Source organism: Symphalangus syndactylus, chromosome 10, assembly GCF_028878055.3.
Source record: "Symphalangus syndactylus isolate Jambi chromosome 10, NHGRI_mSymSyn1-v2.1_pri, whole genome shotgun sequence".
Taxonomy (NCBI): domain Eukaryota; kingdom Metazoa; phylum Chordata; class Mammalia; order Primates; family Hylobatidae; genus Symphalangus; species Symphalangus syndactylus.
Window position 1 is genome coordinate 91,684,121 of NC_072432.2, and position 25,922 is coordinate 91,710,042.

Consider the following 25,922-nt stretch of genomic DNA (forward strand, 5'->3'; position numbering starts at 1 on the left):
GAAGGAAGGAGAAAAGGAAGGAGGGAGGGAGAGAGGGAGGGAAAGAAATAAAGGAAGAAAGGAAGGAGGGAGGGAGGGAGAGAGAGAGGAAGGAAGGGAGGGTGGGAAGTGGGGGAAAGGAAAAAGAAAGAAAAGTATTACAGCGGATGTGAACAAATTAGAACCCTTCTGCATTGCTGGCAGGAATGTAAAGTGGTACAGCTGCAGTGGAAATTTAGCAGTTCCTCAAAATGTTAAACATAGAGTTATATTAACTAGCAATTCCACTCCTAGGTATATACCTAGGAAAAATGAAAACATAAGTACACACAAAATCTTGTATACCAATGTTCATAGCAACATTATTCATAATGTTGGCAAAATGTGGAAAGAGCCCAAAGTCCATCAACTAAAGAATGGATAAATAAAATGTGACATATCCATATGACAAAAAGTGTCAAAATTTGTAAAATATTTGAAAATATTTATTCTGAGCCAAATATGAGTGACCAATGGCCTGTGATACAGCCCTCAGGAGATCCTGAGAACATGTGCTGAAGATGGTCAGACTGTCAGGCCTCTAAGCCCAAGCTAAGCCATCATACCCCCAGTGACCTGCACGTATACAACCAGATGGCCTGAAGCAACTGAAGATCCACAAAAGTGAAAATAGCCTTAACTGATGACATTCCACCATTGATTTGTTTCTGCCCCACCCTAACTGATCAATGTACTTTGTAATCTCCCCAACTTTTAAGAAGGTTCTTTGTAATTCTCCCCACCCTTGAGAATGTACTTTGTGAGATCCACCCCTGCCCTCAAAACATTGCTCTTAACTCCACCGCCTATCCTAAAACCTATAAGACCTAATGATAATCCACCACCCTTTGCTGACTCCTTTTTTGGACTCAGCCCACCTGCACCCAGGTGAAATAAACAGCCTTACTGCTCACACAAAGCCTGTCTAGTGGTCTCTTCCCACAGACACGTGAGACACGGGCCACAAGTTCATTTTATACATTTTAGGGAGATCCACGTCATTCATTAATACATGTAAGATGTATTTGTTTTCCTTAATTCTCTCAGCATGCAAAAAATACATGTAAAATGTACATTGGTTTGGTCCAGAAAGGTGGGACAACTGGAAGCAGGGGCTTCCAGGTCCCAGGTAGATTTTCTGATTGGCAATTTGTTTAAAGAGTTATTATCAATAGAAAGGAATGTCTGGGTTAAGATAAGGGGTTGTAGAAACCAAAATTTTACAAGCAGACGAAGCCTCCATGTATCAGGCTTCAGACAGAATAGACTGTAAATTTTTCTTTTTTTTTTTTTTGAGAAGGAGTTTCGCTCTTCTTGCCCAGGCTGGAGTGCAATGGCGCGATCTCTGCTCACCACAACCTCCACCTCCCGGGTTCAGGCAATTCTTCTGACTCAGGCTCCCAAGTAGCTGGGATTACAGGCATGCATCACCACGCCCAGCTAATTTTGTATTTTTAGTAGAGACGGGGTTTCTCCATGTTGGTCAGGCTGGTTTCGAACTCCAGACCTCAGGCGATCTACCTGCCCCAGCCTCCCAAAGTGCTGGGATTACAGGCATGAGCCACCACGCCCAGCCAATTGTAAATATTTCTTATCAGACTTGAAGGGTCTGTTCTATCGCTAATTGCAAAAGGAGGAGGCTTGTCCAGCTCCCCCTTCCCCTGATGACCTGAACTAGTTTTTTAGGTTAACTTTGGAATGCCTTTGGCTGAGAGGAGGGGTCTATTCAGATGGTCAGGGAGCTTAGAATTTTATTTTTGGTTTTTTATAAAACATAAAAACATTATGCTACATAGAAGAAGCCATTCACAAAAGACCACATATCATATGGTTCCATTTGTATGAAATGTCCAGAATAGGCAACTCTGTAGAGAGAGAAAGTAGATAGCAGTTGCCTGGGACTGAGGGAAATTGGGGAATGACTGCTAATGGGTACAGGGTTTCTTCTGGGGTTGATGAAAATGTGCTAAACTTACAGTTTGCAAACTGTATGAATATAGTGAAAACCATTGAATTGTACACTTCATTTCTCTATTTATTTATTTATTTATTTATTTATTTATTTATTTATTTTGAGATGGAGTCTAGCTCTGTCACCCAGGCTGTAGTGCAATAGTGCAATCTTGGCTCACTGCAACCTCTGCCTCCTGGGTTTAAACGACTCTCCTGCTTCAGTCTCCCAAGTAGCTGGGATTACAGGCATGCATCACCATGCCTGGCTAATTTTTATATTTTTAGTAGAGACGGGGTTTCACCCTATTGGCCAGGCTGGACTCGAACTCCTGACCTCAAGTGATCTGCCTGCCTCAGCCTCTCAAAGTGCTGACATTACAGGCAAGAGCCACTGTGGCCAGCCAGAATTGCATACATAGGTGAGTTTTATGATATTGGATTATATTTCAATGAAGACATTAAAAAACATTTAGAAAGAAAAAGCCTGAAAAGTTCCTGTAGGAAACTAAAATATGCTATTGTAAAATATACTTTGGCATATTTTAAGATAGCTATTCAGAGGCTGCAGACACACGAATAGTTCTGTAAAGCTGTCCTTTGTGGGGAGATTTGCATCTGAAGACGAAATCTACATGAGTGAAGTAAATAGTGGATGCAAACAGGCTTTCTCTGAGGCCCCATTATCTGCCTCATCCAGATCTAGGAAAGATTAACTCATAGGAAAAAGAGACTAAAAGTCTGACACTTGTCAAGGTCCGATAGATAAACTTTTACCACAGGCTGAAATCTGAGAAGCAATACATCCCTTTCTCTCTTTACCCACTACCAACTCCTATGTCACCATTAAAAGTGCTTTTAATGGGCTGGGCACCATGGCTCAAGCCTGTAATCCCAGCACTTTGGGAGATGGAAGGTGGGAGGTTGCTTGAGCCCAGGAGTTTGAGACCAACACAGTCTATGTTGGTCAATGGGGCAACATAGTGAGACCCTGTCTCTACAAAAATAAATCAATAAATGAATAAATAATTTGGCTGGACATGGTTGTACGCACCTATAGTGGGAGGACCACTGGAGCCCAGGAGGTCAACGCTGCAGTGAGCTGTGATTGGATCACACTGTACTCCAGCCTGGGTAACAGAGCAAGACCCTGTCTCGAAAAAAGAAAAAAAAGTATTCTTCATGAATTACTGCACTAATAAGTCCATCTTAATTAGGTGAAGGCAAGAAAATGACACTCATGTACTCAAAACCTTATCCCAAGACATCTAATCTTTTAGATCCCTTTTTCTGTTTAGGGTGTTAAAAAAAATTATTCAATGATACTTGCTAAATCATTGCAAGGGGCTGGGTGCGGTGGCTCACACCTGTAATCCCAGCACTTTGGGAGGCCAAGGTGGGCAGATCACCTGAGGTCAGGAGTTTGAGACCAGCCTGGCCAACATGGTGAAATCCCGTCTCTACTAAAAATACAAAAATTAGCCAGGCATGGTGGCACGCGCCTGTAGTGCCAGCTACTTGGGAGGCTGAGGCAGGAGAATTGCTTGAACACAGGAGGAGGAGACTGCAGTGCCACTGCACTCCAGCCTGGGCGACAGAGTGAGACGCCATCCCCCCGCACCAAAAAAAAAAAAAATCACTGTAAGCAAGACTTTATTTAGGACCATTGTGATAGGTATAGGGACCACAGCAATGGGATTTTGCAGTAGAGAGATTGGCTTCAACTCCAATTACAGCATGGGCAAGTGGCAATTTATGGCAGGGTTAGGGTCGGAAATTACTAAAAGGAAACATCAGGGTTATAGGCGATTCTGGCTAAACCAAACTAACAGGATTCTTGCTGAAGACAGACCAGGGTAATAAGGCATCCGCTGGGGGATGGTGGAGGGAGAGAAACCTGATCAGATATTGAGGATGACCATATACTGAGGATGGGGGGTGGGTTCTTGATAAACTGACTTAGCAGGGTTCTTTGCTAAAACTGGATTTTACAAGAAAGTGCACGGATAGGTCTAGGAGAAGGTTCAGGAACCTGACTAAAGTCTGGCCGAGCAGAAAATCTTTTGTCAAGAGCTCAATCATCCCCAGGAGTTCCTGAAAAACTAAATGAGCACAAATTAAGAAATCATCATCTCAAAGAACACCTAGGCAACATTCAGGTAAGTTAGGGGTTGGTGTCCTAGAGAAGGAGAATTTTCTCAGAAGCACTTAGGTCTTGCCTGTGGTCATCTCAAGGCAATCCATAAACTGAAGATGTTGTTGAGTTAAACTAGTAAAAACCAACACAAAATAGAGTAGCTGATGGAAGAAATACTTCATATTAAGAAATGGCTGTTGGCCGGGTGTGGTGGCTCACGCCTGTAATCCCAGCACTTTGGGAGGCCAAGGCGGGTGGATCACGTGAGGTCAGGAGTTCGAAACCAGCCTGGCCAATATGGTGAAACCCCGTCTCTACTAAAAAAAAAATGCAGAAAAAAAATTAGCCGGGCGTGGTGGCAGGCGCCTGTAATCCCAGCTACTCAGGAGGCTGAGGCAGGAGAATGGCGTGAATCCGGGAGGCGGAGGTTGCAGTGAGCCCAGATGGTGCCACTGCCCTCCAGCCCGGGCAACAGAGAGAGACTCCGTCAAAAAAAAAAAAAAAAAAAAAAAAAAGAAATGGCTGCAAATTTCTTCCTGACAAGAATCTTGAGAAACTCCTATTTGTTATTAATTCATTTAACAAATACTTATTGAGGACTCATGTGCTGGCCACTGTGCCAGCTACTAAGCTATTTAATAAGCTCCCATGAAGTTTATAAGATTATAAAGCTCTATATGAAAATCCCATATAGAGGGATTATCAAATGTTCGTAGGAAGTTTACATGTCATTGGACTTGGAATATAATTGAAAAAAATCAATAACCCCATTAACACTAACAATGTATCATATTTTAATGACATGAATATATTAAGGCAGATGGAGTAAAAAGAAGTGGTACCTGGATAGTGGGAATTTGTCACTGTTTAGTCAGTACTGTTTACGGGAAGATACCAGAGGATATGTTTTCCAGCATTAGAGAGATGAATGATATGATGAAACAGTAATAGTTCCTTAAAAATGGATTTTCTTTCCTTTTAATCCTAAACTCCAAGACCATGCATTTCCCTTCTTCCTAATATTCTATCCATCAAGCAACTTTTAAATTTCAAATATAGCTTCCCAAGAACCTTAACAAATTGGACTCAACACTTTAGCTAGCTACTGTTGACTTGTCTGATTAATAGAAATTGGATTCGCTTGTAATCCCAGCACTTTGGGAGGCCGAGGCGGGCGGATTACGAGGTCAGGAGATCGAGACCACGGTGAAACCCTGTCTCTACTAAAAAATACAAAAAATTAGCCGGGCGCGGTGGCGGGCGCCTGTAGTCCCAGCTACTCGGAGGCTGAGGCAGGAGAATGGCGTGAACCCGGGAGGCGGAGCTTGCAGTGAGCCGAGACGACAGAGCGAGACTCTGTCTCAAAAAAAAAAAAAAAAAAAAAAAAAAAAAGAAATTGGATTCATAATTTTATGGTGGATAGATGTTGGAAGACAATGTCTGAGATCTAAGCAGTTCTACAAAATATGGTATTTGTCCGACTGACATTCCAAGGGGTGGAGGCGAGGCTGAGAAGCATACGTTAGGACAGAGTGTTGGTGCATGAAGCCTACAGATGAACACAGTGCGGCGACTAAGGAAGAGTGGGATGAGGAAGAGCTCTAAGCCTTATCATACAAGCTAGGGTGCCTAAGGAAAGTATTGGGAGTAAAGCGCACAGCTCAGCAATGTTAGAGGACCATGGACAACAAGAGCAAAGCAAGTTACACAGTCAAATAAGAGATGGCACCAACAAATTCTTGAGGCAACCAAACTAAGTCAGTAGCTAGATTTTTACTCACCCCAAGATTATTTTCATTGCTATTATGGTATAATAGGGCTGGAAAAGAACACCTTGGACCCTTCCTCCAGAGTAAAAAGCTGAAATGTCCTGGGTTTGTGCTGGAAAAGAACCTGGGGCCCTCCGATAGGCCTCTCAAGAGGGCTTATGTCTATTCCAATGATTAAACTATAGGAATTAGCCATGATACTGCTGGAAATCTAGAACTTTGTCTAGAATACACCAGCTTTCTTCAGCTTCTGAGGCTGCTAGCTACAATTCAGAATTTAGGGTAGCTGGACCTGGGAGGAAGCGAAAGAAAAAAAAAAAAAGGATTGAATGCTTAAGAAGGAGGTCACTTGGAGCCAAAAGACCATGAGATTAAAGCCCATCATGCCCTCTACTTTCAATTTTCTGCTGGTGGTTTCCCTATTTTCAGCATTTGAGATAAAGCTGATGTGGACAGAGGAGAGCCAAATGATAATCTCATATGAGGATCAGCATAAAGAATATGCCTTTCAGCAATTGCTTTATGCTGATCCTCAGTGCAAAGGAAGACATTAAGAAGGTCCTCAAGCTTCTTAGAGCTCTCCAAGTATCAGCCAGCCATTGGGGTGTTAGTGAAGTCCAGGCACATAGTAGTGTCAAAAATTATAATTATTATGAAAGAAGGAATACTGGGGAGATAAGTATGAGATGCTTAAAGAAAATTCTCAGCCAGGCACAGTGGCTCACGCTTGTAATCCCAGCACTTTGGGAGGCTGAGGCAGGCGGATCACGAGGTCAAGAGATCAAGCCCATCCTGGCTAATATGGTGAAACCCTGTCTCTACAAAAAATACAAAAAATTAGCTGGGTGTAATGGCATGTGCCTGTAGTCCCAGCTACCCAGGAGGCTGAGGCAGGAGAATTGCTTGAGCCCTGGAGGCGGAGGTTGCAGTGAGCCGAGATGGCGCCACTGCACACTCCAGCCTGGGTGACAGAGCGAGACTCCCTCTCAAAAACAAAAAAAAAGAGCAAGAAAGAAAGAAAAAGAAAATTCTCCAGCAGCTAGTTAGGTAGGACCCTTGAGTAGAGCAGCTGTGGTATTCTAAAATACCTAATACATATGCTCTCTCTGACCATTAACCCTGTATGTCATGGATAGGTAAATGAAGATATGGAGAGCTTTTGGCAATGCCCTCCAAACCAGGATAAAACCAAACATTACTGCCAGGCAGTTGAGTAGTTCATGTAGATAGAAGATCTCTTTGACAATGATTACCAGAGGCTGACATGGGGTGGATGCTGTATGCCATACACATGAATACATTCACCACCACTAGGATGGTATCATGGCTATTAAATGGGTACAGATCTATATTAAGCCCACTGCGATGAAAAAATGAAGATGATGCTAGTGATGGTGTACCAGGACATCTGGGAATGAGAAGTGGGTATGGCAGTCACGCAGGTGTGACTCTAACCCAAGAGAAAAGCAAACAGCATATAACAGGTTTCATGTATCCATTCAACAAATACTGTAAACCTAGTACATGTTAGGCACTGTTCTAGGCTCAAGGGGATCCCGAATTGGAAAAACAAAATGAAACAAAACAAATACCTGTCTTCATGAAGCTTACATGCTAGTAAGCAAAGCATATAATAAACAAATTAGTCAAGTGGTGATAAATGCTATGAGGAAAAATAAAGCAGGGCAGAGAAGGAGAGTGACATGCATACTACTTAAGTAGGGTGAACCAGAAAAACCTCACTGAGGAGATGACATTTAAAAAGAGGTCTAAATAAACAAGGGAGAAAACCATGCTAAGTATGATCTAGGGGAACAGCTTTCAAATAGAGACAATAGCAAAGGCAAAGGTCTGAGACAGGGAAAAGTTAGGAGTGTCATATCAAAGGACCACTAAGATTCCTTTGGACTAGAATCAGAATTACACATGGGCAATAATGATTCAGTGGGTTGATGTTGTGTAACACTTGCAGCAATGAAGTATGGCCTCTCTCTGGGTTGAAACAATTATATATCTGGCCCTCTCACCTCTACACAACCCATGGAGCTTATCTAGTCATTACCTGACTAATATACTGCTTGTTATCTGCTTTTCCCCACTAGAATGTGGCTCCACGATGAGAGACCCTGGGCACAGGCATGAAACCATTGTCTGGAGAGTCATCTTTAGCTCTAGCTGGGATAGGATGACTCCTGGAGAAAAAGCAGCCTCCACAAGTCACTAATATTGAGGTTTCTGACACAGGGCACCTGTTTGGCTATTCCACTTCACCTAGCAGGGACAGGCTGAATTTCTTCAGGTACCCTAGTTGGTTTAAGACAATGGTTCTCAGTTGACACTAGTGGAATCAGTATCATCTGGGAACTGGTTAGAAATGCACATTCTTGGGCCCTACTTGGGATCTACTCAATCAGAAACTCCGGGGGTGGTACACAGCAATGTGTTTTAACAAGCTATCTGGGTGAGTCTGACACAAGCCAAAGTCTGATAATAATTGTTCTAAGCTGTGGAGGTCCAAGAACACCATCACTTGAAGAATGAATCTGTCACCCTCAAAGGTCTGGATGGCTCCTGTGGGGTCACTTACACCAACTACAATCAACTTACTCAGAAAGATAGTTCAAGGAAGAGGTCATAGGAGACAAGATGATTCCCATTATAAACCGAAGCTACCACTTTCAAGATTTGATTATGGCAGAGGTAAACAAACTCTTCAGCAGAGGTATGTAGCCTCAACCTTGAGCCAGATAAACTTTTTCTTTCCTTAAAAAAGTAAGCTTTTGGGGATATCAGAGCAGAGAAGACAAATAATTATTGTATAAGACAATCCTTGGCCGGGCGCAGTGGCTCACGCTTGTAATCCCAGCACTTTGGGAGGCTGAGGCGGGCGGATCACGAGGTCAGGAGATCGAAACCACGGTGAAACCCCGTCTCTACTAAAAATACAAAAAATTAGCCAGGCGTGGTGGCGGGCGCCTGTAGTCCCAGCTACTCGGAGAGGCTGAGGCAGGAGAATGGCGTGAACCCGGGAGGTGGAGCTTGCAGCGAGCCGAGATCGCACCACTGCACTCCAGCCTAGGTGACAGAGCAAGACTCCGTCTCAAAAAAAAAAGACAATCCTGGGAGTCTTCCTCTTCAGATCTGCTAACCCCTAATCAAACACAATGTGGAAGCCTTAGCTGTTTAGCAAGTATACATTCCATGGAATATACCTCTAGGCCCTTAAATACATGTCCCTGGGTAACTGAGAGATAGTTTAATATGAGACCACCCAGAGAAGGGCGGTCCAAGCGTATATATACAAAATGATGGAAGATGAAAGTAGTATTCCACAGATCTATTGATATCCTTGCATACTTGACTAAAAGAAGAGCATTTGTAAGGTGGTATTTCCCACTCAATGACCTTCCCAATTCAGTTGGCATTATAAGAGCCCTGAGAATTTTCGCTCCAGGAGAAGACTCAAGTCCTGTGGAACCGATTCTGGAAGTCTGGGGTCAGGAGGTCAATGATGAATGGTGACTATGTTGAGATTAAAGCAATCTTGATAGAGGCAGAACTCCCACTGGTTTTCCTTCAGCAAGGGTCCAGCTTCTTGGATTGCTACAACATAGCATATAGAGAGAGAATCTTGCCTCTCATGCACAAAGCAAATACACCTGCTTGAAGGGAACTTGGATCATGGACAGCAATCGTAATCTCTACATTTCAGTTGCACTCACAATGTTGGGGTAACTGCATCCTTGTCTGCATAACTCACCCAGGTGTGAGTGTACAGAATACCCAGGTACAGAAGATTAGAAGGGAAGCAGGGTGCATGGGCAATGCTGGTGATAGATGGCCTAGATGAAGTGAAAAATATGATAGTAAGGTCTTATCTTCCAGCGAGAAGCTGTGACACAAGGAGCAAATGGGTGAAGCACCACTCCTTTGGAATGCTTCCCCATTCTCAGGTCACTAGAAGTAGTCTTGAGAGTCACTAATTACCTAGGCAGATTGTCCATCATCGAAGTCTTTATACACAGGAGAGGCTTTATGTCTAGTGGGCAGTTGGATCTGCTGGATCAGAGCCTGGACCACAAAGATGCCTGCTACCCCTGAGCTTTTGTCCTGGAAGTAGTTGTCCCACACTCTTACCTATCTTGAAATGCTAACCACCTTTCTTTGAAAAGCCTAGGGGTCAGGACATAGGGGTAAAGGGTATAGTCTAGGTGACTCACACCCTTGCTATGCCCCAGTGCAGGATCAAGTGGCTTTCTTATGCCAGGAGCTGATCCTCTATGGGCCAGACACACACACAGCCTGCTTCATTATAGTACAGGCAGAGCTGCTTCTACTGATAGGCAAGATGTTGGAAAAAACAGCAGCTGCTTCCCTGCCAGGTAAGAGACAAGAAAGAAGTATATTCCATTTTTCTTAAGGACTACAGCACAGAATCTCCATATACAACTGCACTTAGAACAAGGAGCAGAACACCCTGGAGGGAGTCCCTGTGAATTTCTTGGGCTGGCAGAAGCAGAAAGACATCAGGCCAGGGGTTTTTTATGTTCGGGCACCAGTAGCTCTGTGCTCATCTCTGTTGTTTGACGACATGAGTTCCTCACCATTTCACTGGTGCCCTATAGTGATGCATTGCCTAGAGGTGAGAAATGGAGCAAGGCAGTGGCATCCATCTCATTAGAGAAGATAACTACCCTCGTACCTCTCCAATCCATCCTCCACCCAGGAGCCAGAAAGATGTTTTAAAACGCAATATGATCTTACCATTCTTCAGTGATTTCCCAGAGCTCAAAAGTGTCAATAAGACCTAGAAGGCACTGCACAATCTGGCTCTTACACCACCTGTACAGTTCACTCTCCCGCTATTCCTCCCATCATCAAATCACATTGGCCCATTCTACTCTTTCCCGTTTCACAGCCTGTTTTCCCCTTTTCTGGAAAGCTCTTCTCTCTTTGCCTGGCTAATGCATACTCATCCCTCAGGCCTTCCTGAGAAAGGTTTTTCTGACTTCTCAGGCCATATTACATCCCCTGTTTTATCCTCTGATTACATGGTGTTATTTTCCTTCATTGCACTAACACCATTCTAGTTTTATAACCATGTGTGTGATTGTGTGATTACTTTCGTAGTCCCACAAGACTATAAACTTCATGAGAACAGACAATGTACCTGTTTTGTTTACTACTTTATTCCCAGTGCCAAGTACAGTACCTGACATAGTATGTGCTCAACAAATTCTCTTGGAAGGAAGTCAAACAAGGAGGAAGAGTAGGAGGGAAGGAGGAAGGGAAGAGGAAAGGATGAGGAAGGAAGCAGGGAGGCAGGCAGAAGATGAGGAATGGAGGCCTTATTGGTGCTGGGAAAATATTGGATTTCCTTTCTCCAGTAGGAAAGCTGAAAGGGTTAAGAGTGGCCACTTACCTGAGCCACACAGACCCCAGGGTTTAAAGGCAGAAGCTGAACATCAGAATTTTGTCCACGAGACAATGCTGAGTTCAAACCACAGAAGCAGGTCCAAATGAGTCATCAGAGCAAAGGGAGTCTGAGGTAAGTATTAGGTACACAGAGTAAAAGGAGAATGAAAAAAGCAGGAAAGATGAGGGCAAATAAGAAATAATTTGTACAAATTCAATAAACAATAGGAAAAGGCCATCAGCTGGGTTTATTTCTTGCTGCTTTCTATGCAGGGGCAAAGGAAGTCTGATTAAAGGGATGTAGACCACAAACAGTTGCAAAAGGAAGAAAAGAAAAAAGGAAAGGAAAGAAAGGAAGGAAAGAAGGAAAGAAGGAAGGGAGGGAGGGAGGAAGGAAGGAAAAGAAAAGCTGGCTCTGAGCAGTCAGCTGGCTCTTCCCTTCCCTACATCTATCTCTATGGCATCTTATTTTGAACCAAAGTTATCTTGAATCCTACATTTCTATGGCATCTTATTTTGAACCAATTCAACATTTTGAACCAAAATTATTAAGTTCTTAACTTACACATTGTTCCATATTATCTCCCCTCCTTAATCATAAGCTCCTAGGGAACAGGGAAAGTGTCTACTTCATTTTCTCATTTCCTACAGAGTCTAGCCCAATGATTTCAAATAGTGAGTGCTCAAAAATATGGCTAAATACTGATATATATTTCATAAGTGCTAGGAGTTGTTACTTTAATGAAATTATTAACTTTCCGAGGAAAACCTTTTAGTCCTGAGTTCCTTCTGAAAATGTAAGAGAGTTGGGCTAAATAATCACTAAGGCATTTCCAAACTGTAAGCTATTGGGGCAATGGCAAGGATATGTCTTATACATATGTTTTATAACCTATCATTTCTAGTATATTATTGGGCAAATAGCAGGAACTCAATAAAGGTTTCCAGTGAATTGACTCCAATATAGATGTATTTAAGTTGAGATGAAACACATAGATGTGTTTCTGAAGCTTCATATAAATTGCCTGTGAATTGAACAGTATTTAAAATATACATGAGAAATCTATTATTAAATGGTTTCCTAAGATGAAAATTTTTTACAATATTTAGAATCATTTTGTAAAATAATAACTCACTTAGTCGACTTTTTAAAGTTTCACATATTTATATATCAAGGATGCTGACAATAGGATAAACCAGATTAGTAGTTTACAGTTATGAGCCAACTGATTTAATATTGACCAAATTAAGTTATTCTGCATAGAGAGAAGTGTCCATTTCCCTACAATTTCCCAGATGATCCATCCCCACCCCTCTCCCTTCTTCCTTTCCCTCCCCATCCCTCTTTCTCTTTCTTTCTCTCTTTCTCTCTCTCTCTGTTTCACACACACACAGACTTTCCCCCTTGGGTCTTAACTTATATTTCAGCTTTAGTAGGTCTACCCTGATTGATAATACTATGCATACAACTTTCACTTTCTCATATTCCTTTGAACACTTCTCGCCGTTGACCCACATGCCTCACCAGTTTTGAAAACAGGTATGCTTCCCACGGTGTCTGGATCATCCATAGTATCTAGACTCTTCAAGATGTCTGTCTTTGGTGGTGGCCTTGGTATGAGCATGCTGGAAGTAGAAGCTTCCCCAGCTGAGAAACAATAGCTTTAGGTCACCCTCAAGGTGGGATTCAGGGAAGGGAGTGTTCCTTGCTCCCTTCCATTTTCCCTATGACTCTGAGCTGTCCAGGGCTTTCTTTCCAAAAATCCAGTGAAAAATTAGAGAAGCGATGTACCTCAAAAAGATTCTATTCCCTTGACATACATGGGGGAAAAGCAGAACATATAACTAGATACTTTGAGGTGGGGTGGATGAGAAGGCCATTTTTCCTTAAGGCTTGATTTATCTGATAGTTTTGGAGTGTCAGTTATAATGACAATAACGATTCCCACAGATGAGCCCAGACTGGTCGAAGTAATTCACATAACAACACAGAAATCAATGACCAGCTCATGGGATAAATTTTGTTCCCCCCTCAACTCTCAAGTCCTCCTTATCTGCCTGGCGTCTATCGCAACAAACCAGGTCAAAATCTTACCTGGAAAAAACACGACTCAGTGATCAATATTTTATCAAAGTGAGAATGTGATAAACAAGGTCAGTTGACCCCTAAAATCCGTATTTACACTAGAAAGCCTCACATCCTGTATTTTGACTTCTTGTGAGAGAACCCATTCTCTGTCACTGGAGTATGATCAGGAGACAATGGTACCTGTTCTCTGAGGAGTCCTGACTAACTGGCGAGATTGAATCACACACACGAAAAATTTCAGATGAAACTCGTCTTTATGCATGGCTGCCTCCTAGAAATAGAGACAGAGTTTAATCCAAACGAACAGAGCTGTGAAATAAGATGTCAGCGACTGACATAGACCAGCTACGCTCATTACTACTAGGCCTTAGGACTTGACAATATAAAAGTATCAGCATATGAGGCAATACAAATAATCTACTTTGATGTATTTGACAGGGCAGGATCCCCTGAACTCAGCAAGCTGCTGAGAGTATCAGAAAGGCTGGGGGCCTCCAGAAACTGCCCTTCTTCAAGTCTGAGCTCAGACTGTGCCTGTGGCTGTGATCTGGGTGTAAAGGACCTACTAAGGGCATTTCTCTAAGACTTCTACAGGGCCTGGGTCCAGAGGCCTGCCAAGCCGAGGTGCTTGACAAAAAGCCTGAATGAACAAACATATTTCTTCCCATTATGTTCTCTTAGAAAGTATGGCAGATTCCAGGTTAATCAACGTGTCCCAGGTACAACAAAGCCCTTCAGAGGTCAGAGGTGATTCCTGGGTCCTTCTCTATCTCTACCCAGAAAAGCAGATCTCTAGTGGGCTCCCAAAAGCTTTCCTCACAGCTCTGCCTGTTTCAAATTCCTCCAGAGTTCTGGAAGGTTCTACATCTTGCCAGAGTCTAGCCTAATCCGTCAAGTTGCTTTTTTTGTTTGTTTGTTTGCTGACTGGTCAATCAAGTATGAGGTGGTGCAGAGTATAGGACTGCAAGTTAAGAAACTCGTTTCCTAGTCCTAGATGGGCCGTGCACTTAAAACCTTTGGGAAATCACTTCACTTCTCTGAACCTGGTAAGACTAAAATATCTCCAATAACCTCTACAAGCACTAACGTTCTGTGATTCTCAATAAAACACGAGATAGCCTGAGATCGATTTAGATCTCAGGTCCCTATCTGTCGGGGGAAGCCACAGGTTTCCGCAGATTTAGGGCCACCGCGAAAAGCTGCCATGGAAACTGGAACGCAAGCAAAACTCGCCGTGCGGAACCAGAAGGCGGCGGGTAAGGGAGCAGAGGGAACAGAGAAAAGCATAGGACGAAGGGCTCACTAACAGTATTCCGAGTACGAGAAAGCGAAAAAGCCCAGACTGAAAAGGGTACTGAGAAATTACGACTAGTCTTAAATGCTCCCTTCGCTTCTCGGGCCTCGCCATACCGCGCAGGCGCCCCACTGGTCCTTAACTCTGTTCTTTGACCTCCTGCCCCAGCCCCCTCCTCTGCAGCCACCTAGCGACTCTTCCGGTGCTGTGAAGGCTATTCCGGTTCGCGGCGGTTCCCGGGTTTTGCGTTCCGCGCCCGGCCGGAAACCCCTTCGCATGGCAGCCGGTTCCGGTTCGGTGAGTGGCGGCGGGAAGCTGGGGGAGGGGTGAGGATGGAGGGAGCCTGGTCCAGGAGACTGTGTCGGACCCGGTCCGCCGGCCCGGGCTGGACTGGGCGGAAGCGGGAAGCACTGTGGGGCCGGCGCCTTTTCCTCTGCCCCGCCCCCTGGGACCACCTCCCCTCCCCCCTGCTGTCCGGCGGCCGCGCTGTGGCCGCCGGTGGCCGTTAGGCTACCTGAGGCCGTTCCTTCTGGTCTCTCTCTCCTGGGCCGCGGAGAGACCGTTTCCCTGCCGTTACAGCAGGCCCCATCCCAGCGCCCAGCCGTACTTGGGGAAAGGCCGGTTGCGATTACAGGGCTTTCCCGCCAGAGCAGGGTCTTCTCTGGGGAGAGCTGTTTTCACCGGGAAGCTCGGCTTTCTGTGGTACCGGCTTCATCTCCCGCCTTCCTTGAGACCCGAGTGATATTTCCTGACTACTTCTGCGTCTCACGTAAACATTTCTCCAACTCTCCTACTCTGTGGTATCTCCCTGAGATGTGATATCGCTAGTGCCACCACCAGAAAGAAACGTCTGGACCCTCCTGCTCAGGTTATGAAAATCCCCTTAACTGCCACAATTTGCTTACCTGGCTCATCGCCTCCTGGTAATTCCCTTGAACCGTCTCTTTCTTGGTGCACCCTAACGTGATCTCTGGATATATGCCTCGTTTCTCTTTCCTTGAGCTTGGTGATTTCTGTTTATCGGTGCCTGTGCAGTATTTCCACTATCTGGTTGGCAATAACTTGCTCCTTTATCACTTTCAAGTCAGCCTTGTTAAAGTCATTTTACTTCATATTTGGTACACTTATTATATTTGGAGTGGTGGTGATTCTTGTAATATTCATATAAAGCCTTTTATCTACGACCAACTATTTGACTGAGGGTCTTTGTTATAATTGGTTATTCTGGATGGATTAGATCACATCATCTTCTAAATCTTTATTCTTCATAAAAATCATTTGTGTTAAGGACTCATGTTGAAATACTTTGAAATTACAGTTACAGGGCAACTTTAAGCTTCTCTATAAGCATGATCCCTTAACCTACTTCCAGTTTACACTCCACCACCCTTTATTTTTCCTCTCTAGTACCTTTTAGGAAGGCTTATTCATTTTTGACTGACTTCAATTAATTATCCCAACTACAAAGATGGTCTTCATATCACTCATCTAATGAGTTGTCTAGAGGGAGTGGATGGGTACAAAAACAGGTTCTGCTACTTCTGGCTAAGGGAATGCAGTTGTTGACTATTGCTTTGGAACTCTGTCCTTTTCTTCCCAACTTCTACATCTTCTATCAGTTGTACCAGCTCTACTGTCTTGCGGTACCTGTTTATGGATCTGGCTTTCTCTACTAGACAGTGAGCTGCTCAGTGGCAGGGACCCTTTCTTAATGCACGTAGTCGGTGCGCAGTAAATGAATGTGTATGAAAGAATTTGAATACTTAGGGTTTAGGGCGTAGGGTTTACGGCGTTAGAGTGTTAAGGTGTTTAAGGTGTTAGAATCTGATTGGGAGAGATTACATGTAAAAATAGAGGGGAAGAACTAACCTCAAACACATGACGATATAGTACAAACTATTGTACACATAATTGTTTTTCAGAACTTGGAAAAGGGTGATTTCACATGATTGCTTTCACACCCTTCTTATATCATAAATTGTTCTAACCACATCTTGGTCCTGGATAAAGCTAACATTGCGTCTCTCTCTCCCTCTCTCTCTCTCTATATATATATGTGTGTGTGTGTGTGTGTGTGTGTGTGTGTGTTTTCTTTTTTTAGATGGAGTCTTGCTCTTTAACCCAGGCTGGAGTGCAGTGGCGTGGTCTTGGCTCACTGCAACCTCCGCCTCCCGGGTTCAAGTGATTCTCCTGCCTCAGCCTCCCGAGTAGCTGGGATTATAGGCGCCTGCCACCACACCTGGCTAATTTTTGTATTTTTGGTAGAGACAGGGTTTCATCATGTTAGCCAGGCCGGTCTTGAACTGCTGACCTCGTGATCCGCCCACCTCGGCCTCCCAAAGTTCTGGGATTACAGGTGTGAGCCACTGCGCCCGGACTCAATATATATTTTCTGGTAACTTCCTTGCAGCCCTAAACATTGTCTTTCATAATCCCCTCTTTGCATATGTGTAAGATTGTAAATGTTTCACCGCAGTTGTCAAGACTGTGATATTTTTTGTTCTTTCAGATTTCCCATTATCTTGTGTTCCACTACTAACCTGACTTCATCTGAATATCAGTAACAGCTTATGTTCTTTCAGTAAATTACATGACCAGTGTATACTAGGAAATGAATTATTAGAATCATTTTTTAAAAAAGAAAACATTTTTACAGTTGCATGAATTTGGTGGCATCCGAGGTTCCAGATCCAACATTTTCATGGAGAATCTTGGGGTAAAATATTCCTTTTCTCAATGTGACTGCAAGTGGCTAAAAGAATGTACCATAAGCACACTGAAGAAGCTGGATGTATTTGTATTAAAATATAAATGTGGGGTTTTAATTATTTAAAATTATAAATCAGTGTGGATTCCCCAGGGTTAGTGAGGGATTACTTTTAAATTGCCAGTGTGTATGAATCTTTGAGGTTGTGTTAAAGGATTTGAAGTTGTATGATGTTTGAAATGTGCATTTGCCCTGGAGTCAGGATACATGGATTCTTGTCTGCTTTTTGCCCCATCTGTGTGATTTCAGGCAAGTCACTTAACCTCTCTGGATATAATCGGTAAAATTCTTTGAATTTCTAGCTTCCTTTTCTCTTCGTATTTATCTCAACAAAATGCAAGGAAATTAACATGGGATTATTCTATTGGGCACCAAGCTTTTAAGTTGGCATTCTTCTTAATAATAATTTTAAAAAGGCTAGTAATGACAATTATGAAGCAACTTTAAAATATCAAAAAAGTGTTGCTAATGTATTGGTTGATAAGATTTTTTCCCCCTTAATCTGGAACCCAAGGGAGTCTACTCTATTAAAGAAGAAAGAAGGGGAAAGAATAACCTGAAGAATTTTTAGTAAAGAAGCCTTTTAAGTTGAGCATTTGGAAACATATTTGAAGCCTAAATCTAAGGCTTAAATTCTTTAGGGATCCTTCCTGGCAAGACTAGGTAATCAGATAATTACTCTGCTTAGTCTATAGCTATGCCAAGGAAACTTTTTTTTTTTTTTGAGACGGAGCCTCGCCCTATCGCCCAGGCTGGAGTGCAGTGGCGTGGTCAAGTGGCCAAGAAAACTTTAAGCTGCCTTCCTTTGTGTGACTTTCATTATTGTGACCACAAAGAATGCCTATTATCATCATCCAGCCTCATGAATACATTGAAGCCCTAGTATTGCTATGTGGTTGATGAAGTGCTTAATATTTTTTAAAAATATGGTTATAAGATTATATAGATGTGACTATTACCATCCCTAGTAGTCTCCTCCTCTTGGAAATCTGCCAAGACCATATGTGCCGAGGATATGTTTATTAACCTAGTTCCAAGCAGTTTGGTTGTGTTTTTGTTTTTGTTTTTTGAGACAGAGTCTTGCTCTGTCGCCCAGGCTAGAGTGCAGTGGCGTGATCTTGGCTTACTGCAACCTCTGCTTCCTGGGTTTAAGCAATTCTCCTGTCTCAGCCTCCTGAGTAGCTGGGACTACAGGCACGCACCACCACACAGGGCTAATTGTTGTATTTTTAGTAGAGATGGATTTTCACCGTGTTGGCTAGGCTGGCCTCCAACTCCTGACCGCAAGTGATCCGCCCTCCTCGGCCTCCCAAAGTGTTGGGATTACAGGCGTGAGCCACTGCACCCGGCCAGCAGTTTGGCTTTTAACATCTTTATTTTGTGGAAAAAGTGGATACATCAGAGGAGACAGTAATTTTTATATAGGCAAAGGGGCTTTGGTTTGTAGCAGTTTGATGATGGTGTTGGGGGAAATACTTTGTACTACTCTAGAGTAGTTCTTGATTGTCATTAGAGTATTAGGCCACTGTGTAAGACATGGAAGAAAAGTCTTAATAGGACCATCACAAAGTCTGTCACTTGTTTATGAAGTGATTTAGCATGAGGTAATAGAACAGTGGATTGGGAAGAATTTCTAGGTTATAATTTCAGTGTAGTTGCTAACATTATGACTTTATGCAAACCACTCAGTCTCTTAAGGGTTGGCGCTCCCAACTTGCTTCTTGCTTTAATGTTCTGTGATTCTGCATGTAGTCTGTAATTGCTGTTTAATGTGGCACAGGTTGCAGAAATGTTTGGAAGTACCTCAAGCTAGTTTTAGTTTTTACTCTTTTCCCATCAAGTCAACTCTTTACCACCTTAGATTTTTCTCCACTAAGAACACAAACAAATGTCACTTCTAGTGGTTGCACCTTCCAAAATTAAGTGAAGTAGGTGTTTCAGTATGTAATTTTTCTGTTTTGTGTCTTCTTTTATAGGACTTTGTATCTTTGCTAAAGTCAGTGATGTGAAAAGACTTGAAATGGGTAAGACTAACTAGTTGTTGAATCCTTTTAGCTACTCTCATTGGTTAAGCTGTAGTGGAAGAATGGGTTTTCCTAATATTTTCAGTATTTGTATCTTTGTGCTTAATAATAATTTTAAGAGAAATTTTAATCCTAATTATGTAATACTATATACCAAACAAAATTATTATTATTATTATTATTATTTTTGAAACGTAGTCTTGCTCTGTCACCCAGGCTGGAGTGCAGTGGCACGATCTCAGCTCACTGCAACCTCTGTCTGCTGGGTTCAAGCAGTTCTCCTGCCTCAGCCTCCCAAGTAGCTGGGATTACAGGCATGTGCCACCACATCCGGTTGATTTTCGTATTTTTAGTAGAGATGGGGTTTTACCATGTTGGCCAGGCTGGTCTCAAACTCGTGACCTCAGGTGATCCGCCCACCTCGGCCTCTCGAAGTACTGGGATTACAGGCATGAGCCACCGCGCCCAGCCCACGTAATTATCTTTTGGTTAGAATGTTGTTTATGTGCTCATTTAGGAGTATTATCTCATTGATTGTATTGAAAAAGCCAAGTATACCCTAGCAAACATTTACTGTGTACTACACCCTGTTCTAAGTATTTAAAATATATTAGTTCATTTAATCCTTATAACCATCTTACAAGGGTACCTAATAGTACCTACCAAGTAGGTTACTGTTATTATCCCTATTATATCACAAGGAAACTGAGACACAGAAGTTAAGAAGCTTGCCTAGAGTCATGTACTATAACTGGCAGAGCCAGGATTTAAACCTAGGCACTCTGTTTCTAGAGTTTTCTAGAGTTCTTGTTCTTTTTTTTTTTTTTTCTTTTGAGACAGAGTCTCACTCTGTCACCCAGGCTGGAGTGTAGTGGTATGATCTCAGCTCACTGCAACCTCTGCCTCCTGGGTTCAAGCAATCCCCCTGTCTCAGCCTCCCGAGTAGCTGGGATTACACACATGCGTGCACCACCACATCCAGCTAATTTTTGTATTTTCAGTAGAGATGGGGTTTCGCCATGTTAGCCAGGCTGGTCTTGAACTCCTGACCTCATGTGATCCGCCTGCCTTGGCCTCCCACAGTGCTGAGATTACAGGGGTGAGCCACTGCGCCCAGCCAAGAGTTCTTATTCCTTAGTACTATGTTATACTGACTTCTAAATGATAAATAATTTAATTAATGTAAATATTCTATTTCATTTAGCATTACTGAGAATTAATTGTGATTAGGACATTTTTCACTATTTCATTTATAGTACTTTATGTCTGTTAAGGGGATCAATATAAGGTCAGGACTAGTAGCTAATTTAGGAATAAGTTGAAAAATCTATACACTTAGATCTTATAATATCCCATACATATGTTCCTTTTACATTCACATTAGCTTTCTCTCTATTCTGTGTTTTCCTTTTCCTTAGTCTGCCTTCTCCTTCCCCTTAGTCTGCCTTCTCCTTCCTTGTTCATTTGTTTCCATTTTCTCTCATTGCTGATATCAGTGTAAGTCATTGAATTCTGTTACCTTTATTGCTTCTATTCTAGCTCTTCTATAGTAACAAAGGTATCAAAAATGGTTCTAAAGTAAAATTCTGCCATAATATTATAGTTATTGAGCTGATACCTGTTAAGACCAATATGAATAAAATTATGCTTTTAAAAAAATTTTCAGGAAGATTATTATTATTATTAGAGACAGAGTCTCACTCTCTTGCCTAGGCTGGAGTGCAGTGGTGCTATCTTGGCTCACTCTATCCTCCGCCTCGGTTTCAAGCGATTCTCATGCTTCAGCCTCCCAAGTAGCTAGGATTACAGGCATGTGCCACTATGCCTGGTGTATTTTTAGTAGAGATGGGGTTTTGCCATGTTAGCCAGGCTGGTCTCAAACTCCTGGCCTCAAGTAAGTGATCCACCCACCTCAGCCTCCCAAAGTGCTGGGATTACAGGTGTGAGCCACCACACCTGGCAGATGGATTACTTCTTAAAGCACTTTTTTGTGTTAAAACAGGAAATGAACCAGTGTTAACAGTGTCTGTTACTGAATGGTGAATTTTTTCCCCCAATTTTTTTATATTTAAAATTTTTTCTGTAGTTAAAATATTTGAAAAGTTTCTTTTGGGAGCATTTTTGTTTTTTGTTTGTGTTTTTCTTTGTTGTTGTTGTTTTCTGAGACAGGGTCTCACTTTGTTGCCCAAGCTGGAGTGCAGTGACTCTGTCATGGCTCACTGCAGCCTTGACCTCCCCAGGCTCAGAGTATCCTTTCAGCTCGGCTTCCTGAGTAGCTGGGACTACAGGCATGCACCACCATGTCTGGCTAATGTTTTGTTTTTTAATAGAGACGAGATATTGCCATATTGCCCTGGCTGGTCTCGAACTCCTGGGCTCAAGCCATTCCTCTGCCTCAGCCTCCCAAAGTGCTAGTATTACAGGTGTGAGCCACCTTGCCTGGTCTTGTTATTTTTAAAGCTTTAAATTAAGCTGTTTTCATATGTGTACAAGTTTTGAACTGTTTGGTAGATGGCCTCAATTAATTCCAAATGAGCCAATTTCTGCACATGGACCTCTTCTGACAATGACAATATGAGATTTTTGCCATTGGTTAGCTATGAAAGAGAGATTTTATTTTATTGCAGAGTTGTTCTTCAAGTTCTTTTTTGTCTTTTTTTATTATTATTGTTAGACATGAGGTCTCCCTCTGTCCCCCAGGCTGGAGCGCAGTGGTGTGATGATAGTTCACTGTAAATTTGAACTCATGGGCTCAAGGCAGTCCTCCTGCCTCAGCTTCCCAAGTGGTTGAGGCTACAGACACGTGCCACATTGGCTGGGTAACTTTTTTTTTTTTTTTTTTTGAGCTGGAGTTTTGCTCTTGTTGCCCAGACTGGAGTGCAATGGCACAATCTTGGCCCACTGCAACCTCTGCCTCCCAGGGTCAAGCAATTCTCCTGCCTCAGCCTCCCGAGTAGCTGGGATTACAGGTACCCGCCACCATGCCTGGCTAATTTTTGTATTTTTAGTAGAGACGGGGTTTCACCATGTTGGCCAGGCTGGTCCCGAACTCCTGACCTCGTGATCCGCCTGCCTTGACCTCCCAAAGTGCTGGGATTACAGGTGTGAGCCACCACAGCTGACCTGCTGGCTAATTTTTAAATTTTTTTGTAGAGACAGGGTCTTACTATGTTGCCTAGATAGATCTTGAACTTCTGGCCTCAAAAAAATCCTCCTGCCTCAGCCTCTCAAAGAGCTGGGATTACAGGCATGAGCCACCATGCCTGGGTGGGAATTGTTTTTATTAGGTGAAAAGATTGGTTCATAGGAAAAACGTTATTGAAGAATTATGTGACTTGAACTAATCCAGACTCTCTCCCCAGATGATATTGCTGATAGGATGAGGATGGATGCTGGAGAAGTGACTTTAGTGAACCACAACTCCGTATTCAAAACCCACCTCCTGCCACAAACAGGTTTTCCAGAGGACCAGCTTTCACTTTCTGACCAGCAGGTTAGGAGCAATTTTCTTCCTTTAATTAATTAATTATTTGGGCTCATCATAAGTTTTCATCTTATGTAGTTTAAATGCCATACTCAAAAATACAAGCAGAGATATAAACTTTTTAGAATCAGTAATTTTAGTGTTTGGAATTCTGCTCTATATATTAAAATTAAGACAAGGAAGTTAGGACAAAATAGGCTATGTATGAGTTCTTTGAGAATAGTACCTTTTAGAAAACTCATTGTTCCTCTGAATTTTAAGATTACTTATACGCAGATCAGTATTCTTTTAAACTAGCACCTAAAATTGCTGAGCATTAAATGGGGGAGAAATGTGAAAATATACAACAGCTCTGAGATGTCTGTGCTATAATGCCTGGTTTCTCAAGGTCTAGTTCAGGACCAGCAGCATCAACATTACTTGGGAGCTTGATAGAAATGCAGACTGTCAGGCTTTACCTCATATCACTGAATCAGAATTTATATTTTAAAAACATCCTCATTTGATTTATATGCACATGAAAGTGTGGGGAGCACTATTAATAAAGCAGTCTTTTTCAATAGGAAAGCCATTAGTAATTTGGATGAGATCATTCTTTGATGTGTGAATCTTTCCTAATTATAGTAGGATGTTTAGCATCCGTGAGTCCTAGGCACTAAATTCCTGTAGCATCCACCTCCCCCCATAATCATTTTAATAGTTAATATATATCCACACATTTCCAGATATGTACTCATGATACAGCACCACCTCTGATTAAGAACTATCTCTGTAAAGTTATCAAAAGAACCAAAACCAGATTGATTTTTCTCAGCCTTTTTAATATGTGTTATAAATGGCTTTCAGACAGGATGTACTAGATATGTATTTACCTTCTAGTGAACATTCTTTGAATTAAATTGTATAACAGATATTTTGCCTTTTTTTTCCTTGAAGCCTGAATTATTTCATTAGATTGCCTATGTGTTTTCCTTTCTTATTAGTATGTAGTATTAATATGTATAATATGTAAATATATTGAGTTCTGAAATAGTCTTAGTTCTGCTATAGTCTTTATTTAGAGACGGGGTCTCTCCATGTTGTCCATTGCTAGTCTTCAACTCCTGGGTTCAAGTGATCCTTCTGCCTCAGCTTTGCAAAGTGCTGAGATTATAGGCATGAGCCACTGCACCTGGCTTATAGTCTTGTTTAATTATATATTTTTCCTAGTGTGTGTTTTTATTTTATTGTTAAAAAACGTGACATGGCCGGGCGCGGTGGCTCATGCCTGTAATCTCAGCACTTTGGGAGGCCGAGGTGGGCGGATCACCTGAGGTCAAGAGTTCGAGACCAGCCTGGCCAACATGGTGAAACCCTGTCTCTACTAAAAATACAAAACTTAGCCGGGTATGATGGCACGTGCCTGTAATCCCAGCTACTCAGGAGGCTGAGGCAGGAGAATCACTTGAACTCAGGAGGCAGAGGTTGCAGTGAGCAGAGATTGTGCCAGTGTACTCCAGCCTGGGCAACAAGAGTGCGACTTTGTCTCAAAAAAAAAAAAAAAAAAAAAAAAATGTGACTTAAGAAAAATCTTCTGCTTTGTTTAGATTTTATCTTCCAGGCAAGGACATTTGGACCGATCTTTTACATGTTCCACAAGAAGCGCAGCTTATAATCCAAGCTATTACTCAGGTATGTCACATTACTTGGAGTCAAGGGACTTTATACCTTTTGGATTTCTTGATAGCATATCATTTATGTTTATCATCTCCAAAAGTAAAAACATTGTCAAAAACAAGATGGTATTTTCTTCACTAAAACATCATTTGAATGACTTTTCCTGTGTATGTGGTTGCTATGATACTTTACTGATTTTGTCTCATCCAAATACTGGTTTTCTAGTGGGAAAGTGTTTTGAGAATCTAAACTAACTGTCCAGTATGCCATTTGTAAAAGGCAATACAACTTTGTTTTTGACCTTTTTTGGGAATATGTGTATGTGATGTGTGTAAAGGGTGTTTGTTTTGCATTAATTTAAATCACAGAGCAAGTTTATTTCTGTTCCGCTTGAAACCATGAAACCTGAAAATTTATTTCTTCCTGAGCTTGTCCTTCTTTCAGGGCAGGAAATGTTAACTACATGTTTCTGTCTAGCACCTGCCACAGCCATATGCTTGCATATTCAAGGGCTTTTCTATTTAACTTGTGATCCATGACAGAAGTCAGCATTCTCTAGGCTGTTCTTATCCTGTGACCTGCCTGACTTATCATCTGCCCTCTTACTAGGGTTTGGACTTCCAAGGGTCTTCTGCCCCTGCCTTGAGAAACTAAGAGTTTTGTTGGTTAGCCTCTTGGCAGTAGGACTCAGGAAGATTACAGTAGTCTTCCCAGGTCTTTTTACGCCTCATGCTTCAGTCTCCTTGCCTTACCACAATATGGGAATACTAGTTATACCATTGAAACTGCCTCAGCAGGATTTTTTTTTTTGACACGGAGTCTCCCAGTGTTGCCCAGGTTGAAGTGCAGTGGTGTGATCTCGGCTCACTGCAACCTCTGCCTCCTGGGTTCAAGCAATTCTCCTGTCTTAACCTTCCCAGTAGCTGGGATTGCAGGCATCCACCACCACGCCCAGCTAAATTTTGTAATTTTAGTAGAGACGGGGTTTCACCCATGTTGGCCAGGCTGGTCCGAACTCTTAACCTCAAGTGATCCGCCTGGCTCTGCCTCCCAAAGTGCTGGGATTACAGGTGTGAGCCACTGCACCTGGCTGGGTTTTTATAAGGATAAATTGGGATGATAAATATGGAATTTAGATAATAATTATTCTTGTTATTTGGCTTCCTTAGGATTCTTTGTCAGCAAGATGAGATCTCCTCCCTAAAAAGATGTTAGTATGATGCTCTTTTAGATTCATACCATATTTAAATGTGATTTAGGTGGGTGATACTTTATCTGCCGTGGGCACTGGACTTCCATAGTATGTGCATAATTTGTAT

The 25,922-nt window shown here is 42.4% G+C and overlaps 2 protein-coding genes across 20 annotated transcripts in view; one reads left to right on the top strand and one right to left on the bottom strand.

Annotated features, from left to right (window-relative positions):
* The window catches only part of PFKM (phosphofructokinase, muscle), a 46,175-nt gene extending 30,463 nt beyond the window's left edge, over nucleotides 1-15,712 (bottom strand). For 2 of the 15 annotated variants that reach the window (XM_063611279.1, XM_055295080.2), the window contains exon 1: nucleotides 15,578-15,647. Coding sequence is in view for 12 of the 15 variants with exons in the window: in XM_063611272.1 (XP_063467342.1) it covers nucleotides 3,023-3,118; nucleotides 12,815-12,937; nucleotides 13,559-13,649; nucleotides 15,187-15,261 (385 nt within the window). In the remaining 3 variants the exon portion in view is untranslated. Of the gene's footprint in view, nucleotides 1-3,022; nucleotides 3,119-12,814; nucleotides 12,938-13,558; nucleotides 13,650-14,465; nucleotides 14,490-14,685; nucleotides 14,913-15,186; nucleotides 15,517-15,577 lie in introns of those variants that run through there. The other 13 variants (XM_055295076.2, XM_063611272.1, XM_055295079.2 and 10 more) reach the window with 13 other exon arrangements.
* SENP1 (SUMO specific peptidase 1) overlaps nucleotides 14,865-25,922 on the top strand; it is a 62,409-nt gene continuing 51,351 nt past the window's right edge. The window contains exons 1-4 of one of the 5 annotated variants that reach the window (XM_055295088.2): nucleotides 14,865-14,969; nucleotides 19,416-19,463; nucleotides 22,826-22,956; nucleotides 24,534-24,618. In XM_055295088.2, the coding sequence (XP_055151063.1) occupies nucleotides 19,460-19,463; nucleotides 22,826-22,956; nucleotides 24,534-24,618 (220 nt within the window). In that variant the 5' untranslated portion in view covers nucleotides 14,865-14,969; nucleotides 19,416-19,459. Of the gene's footprint in view, nucleotides 15,596-19,415; nucleotides 19,464-22,825; nucleotides 22,957-24,533; nucleotides 24,619-25,922 lie in introns of all 5 variants that reach the window. The other 4 variants (XM_055295087.2, XM_055295089.2, XM_063611281.1 and 1 more) reach the window with 4 other exon arrangements.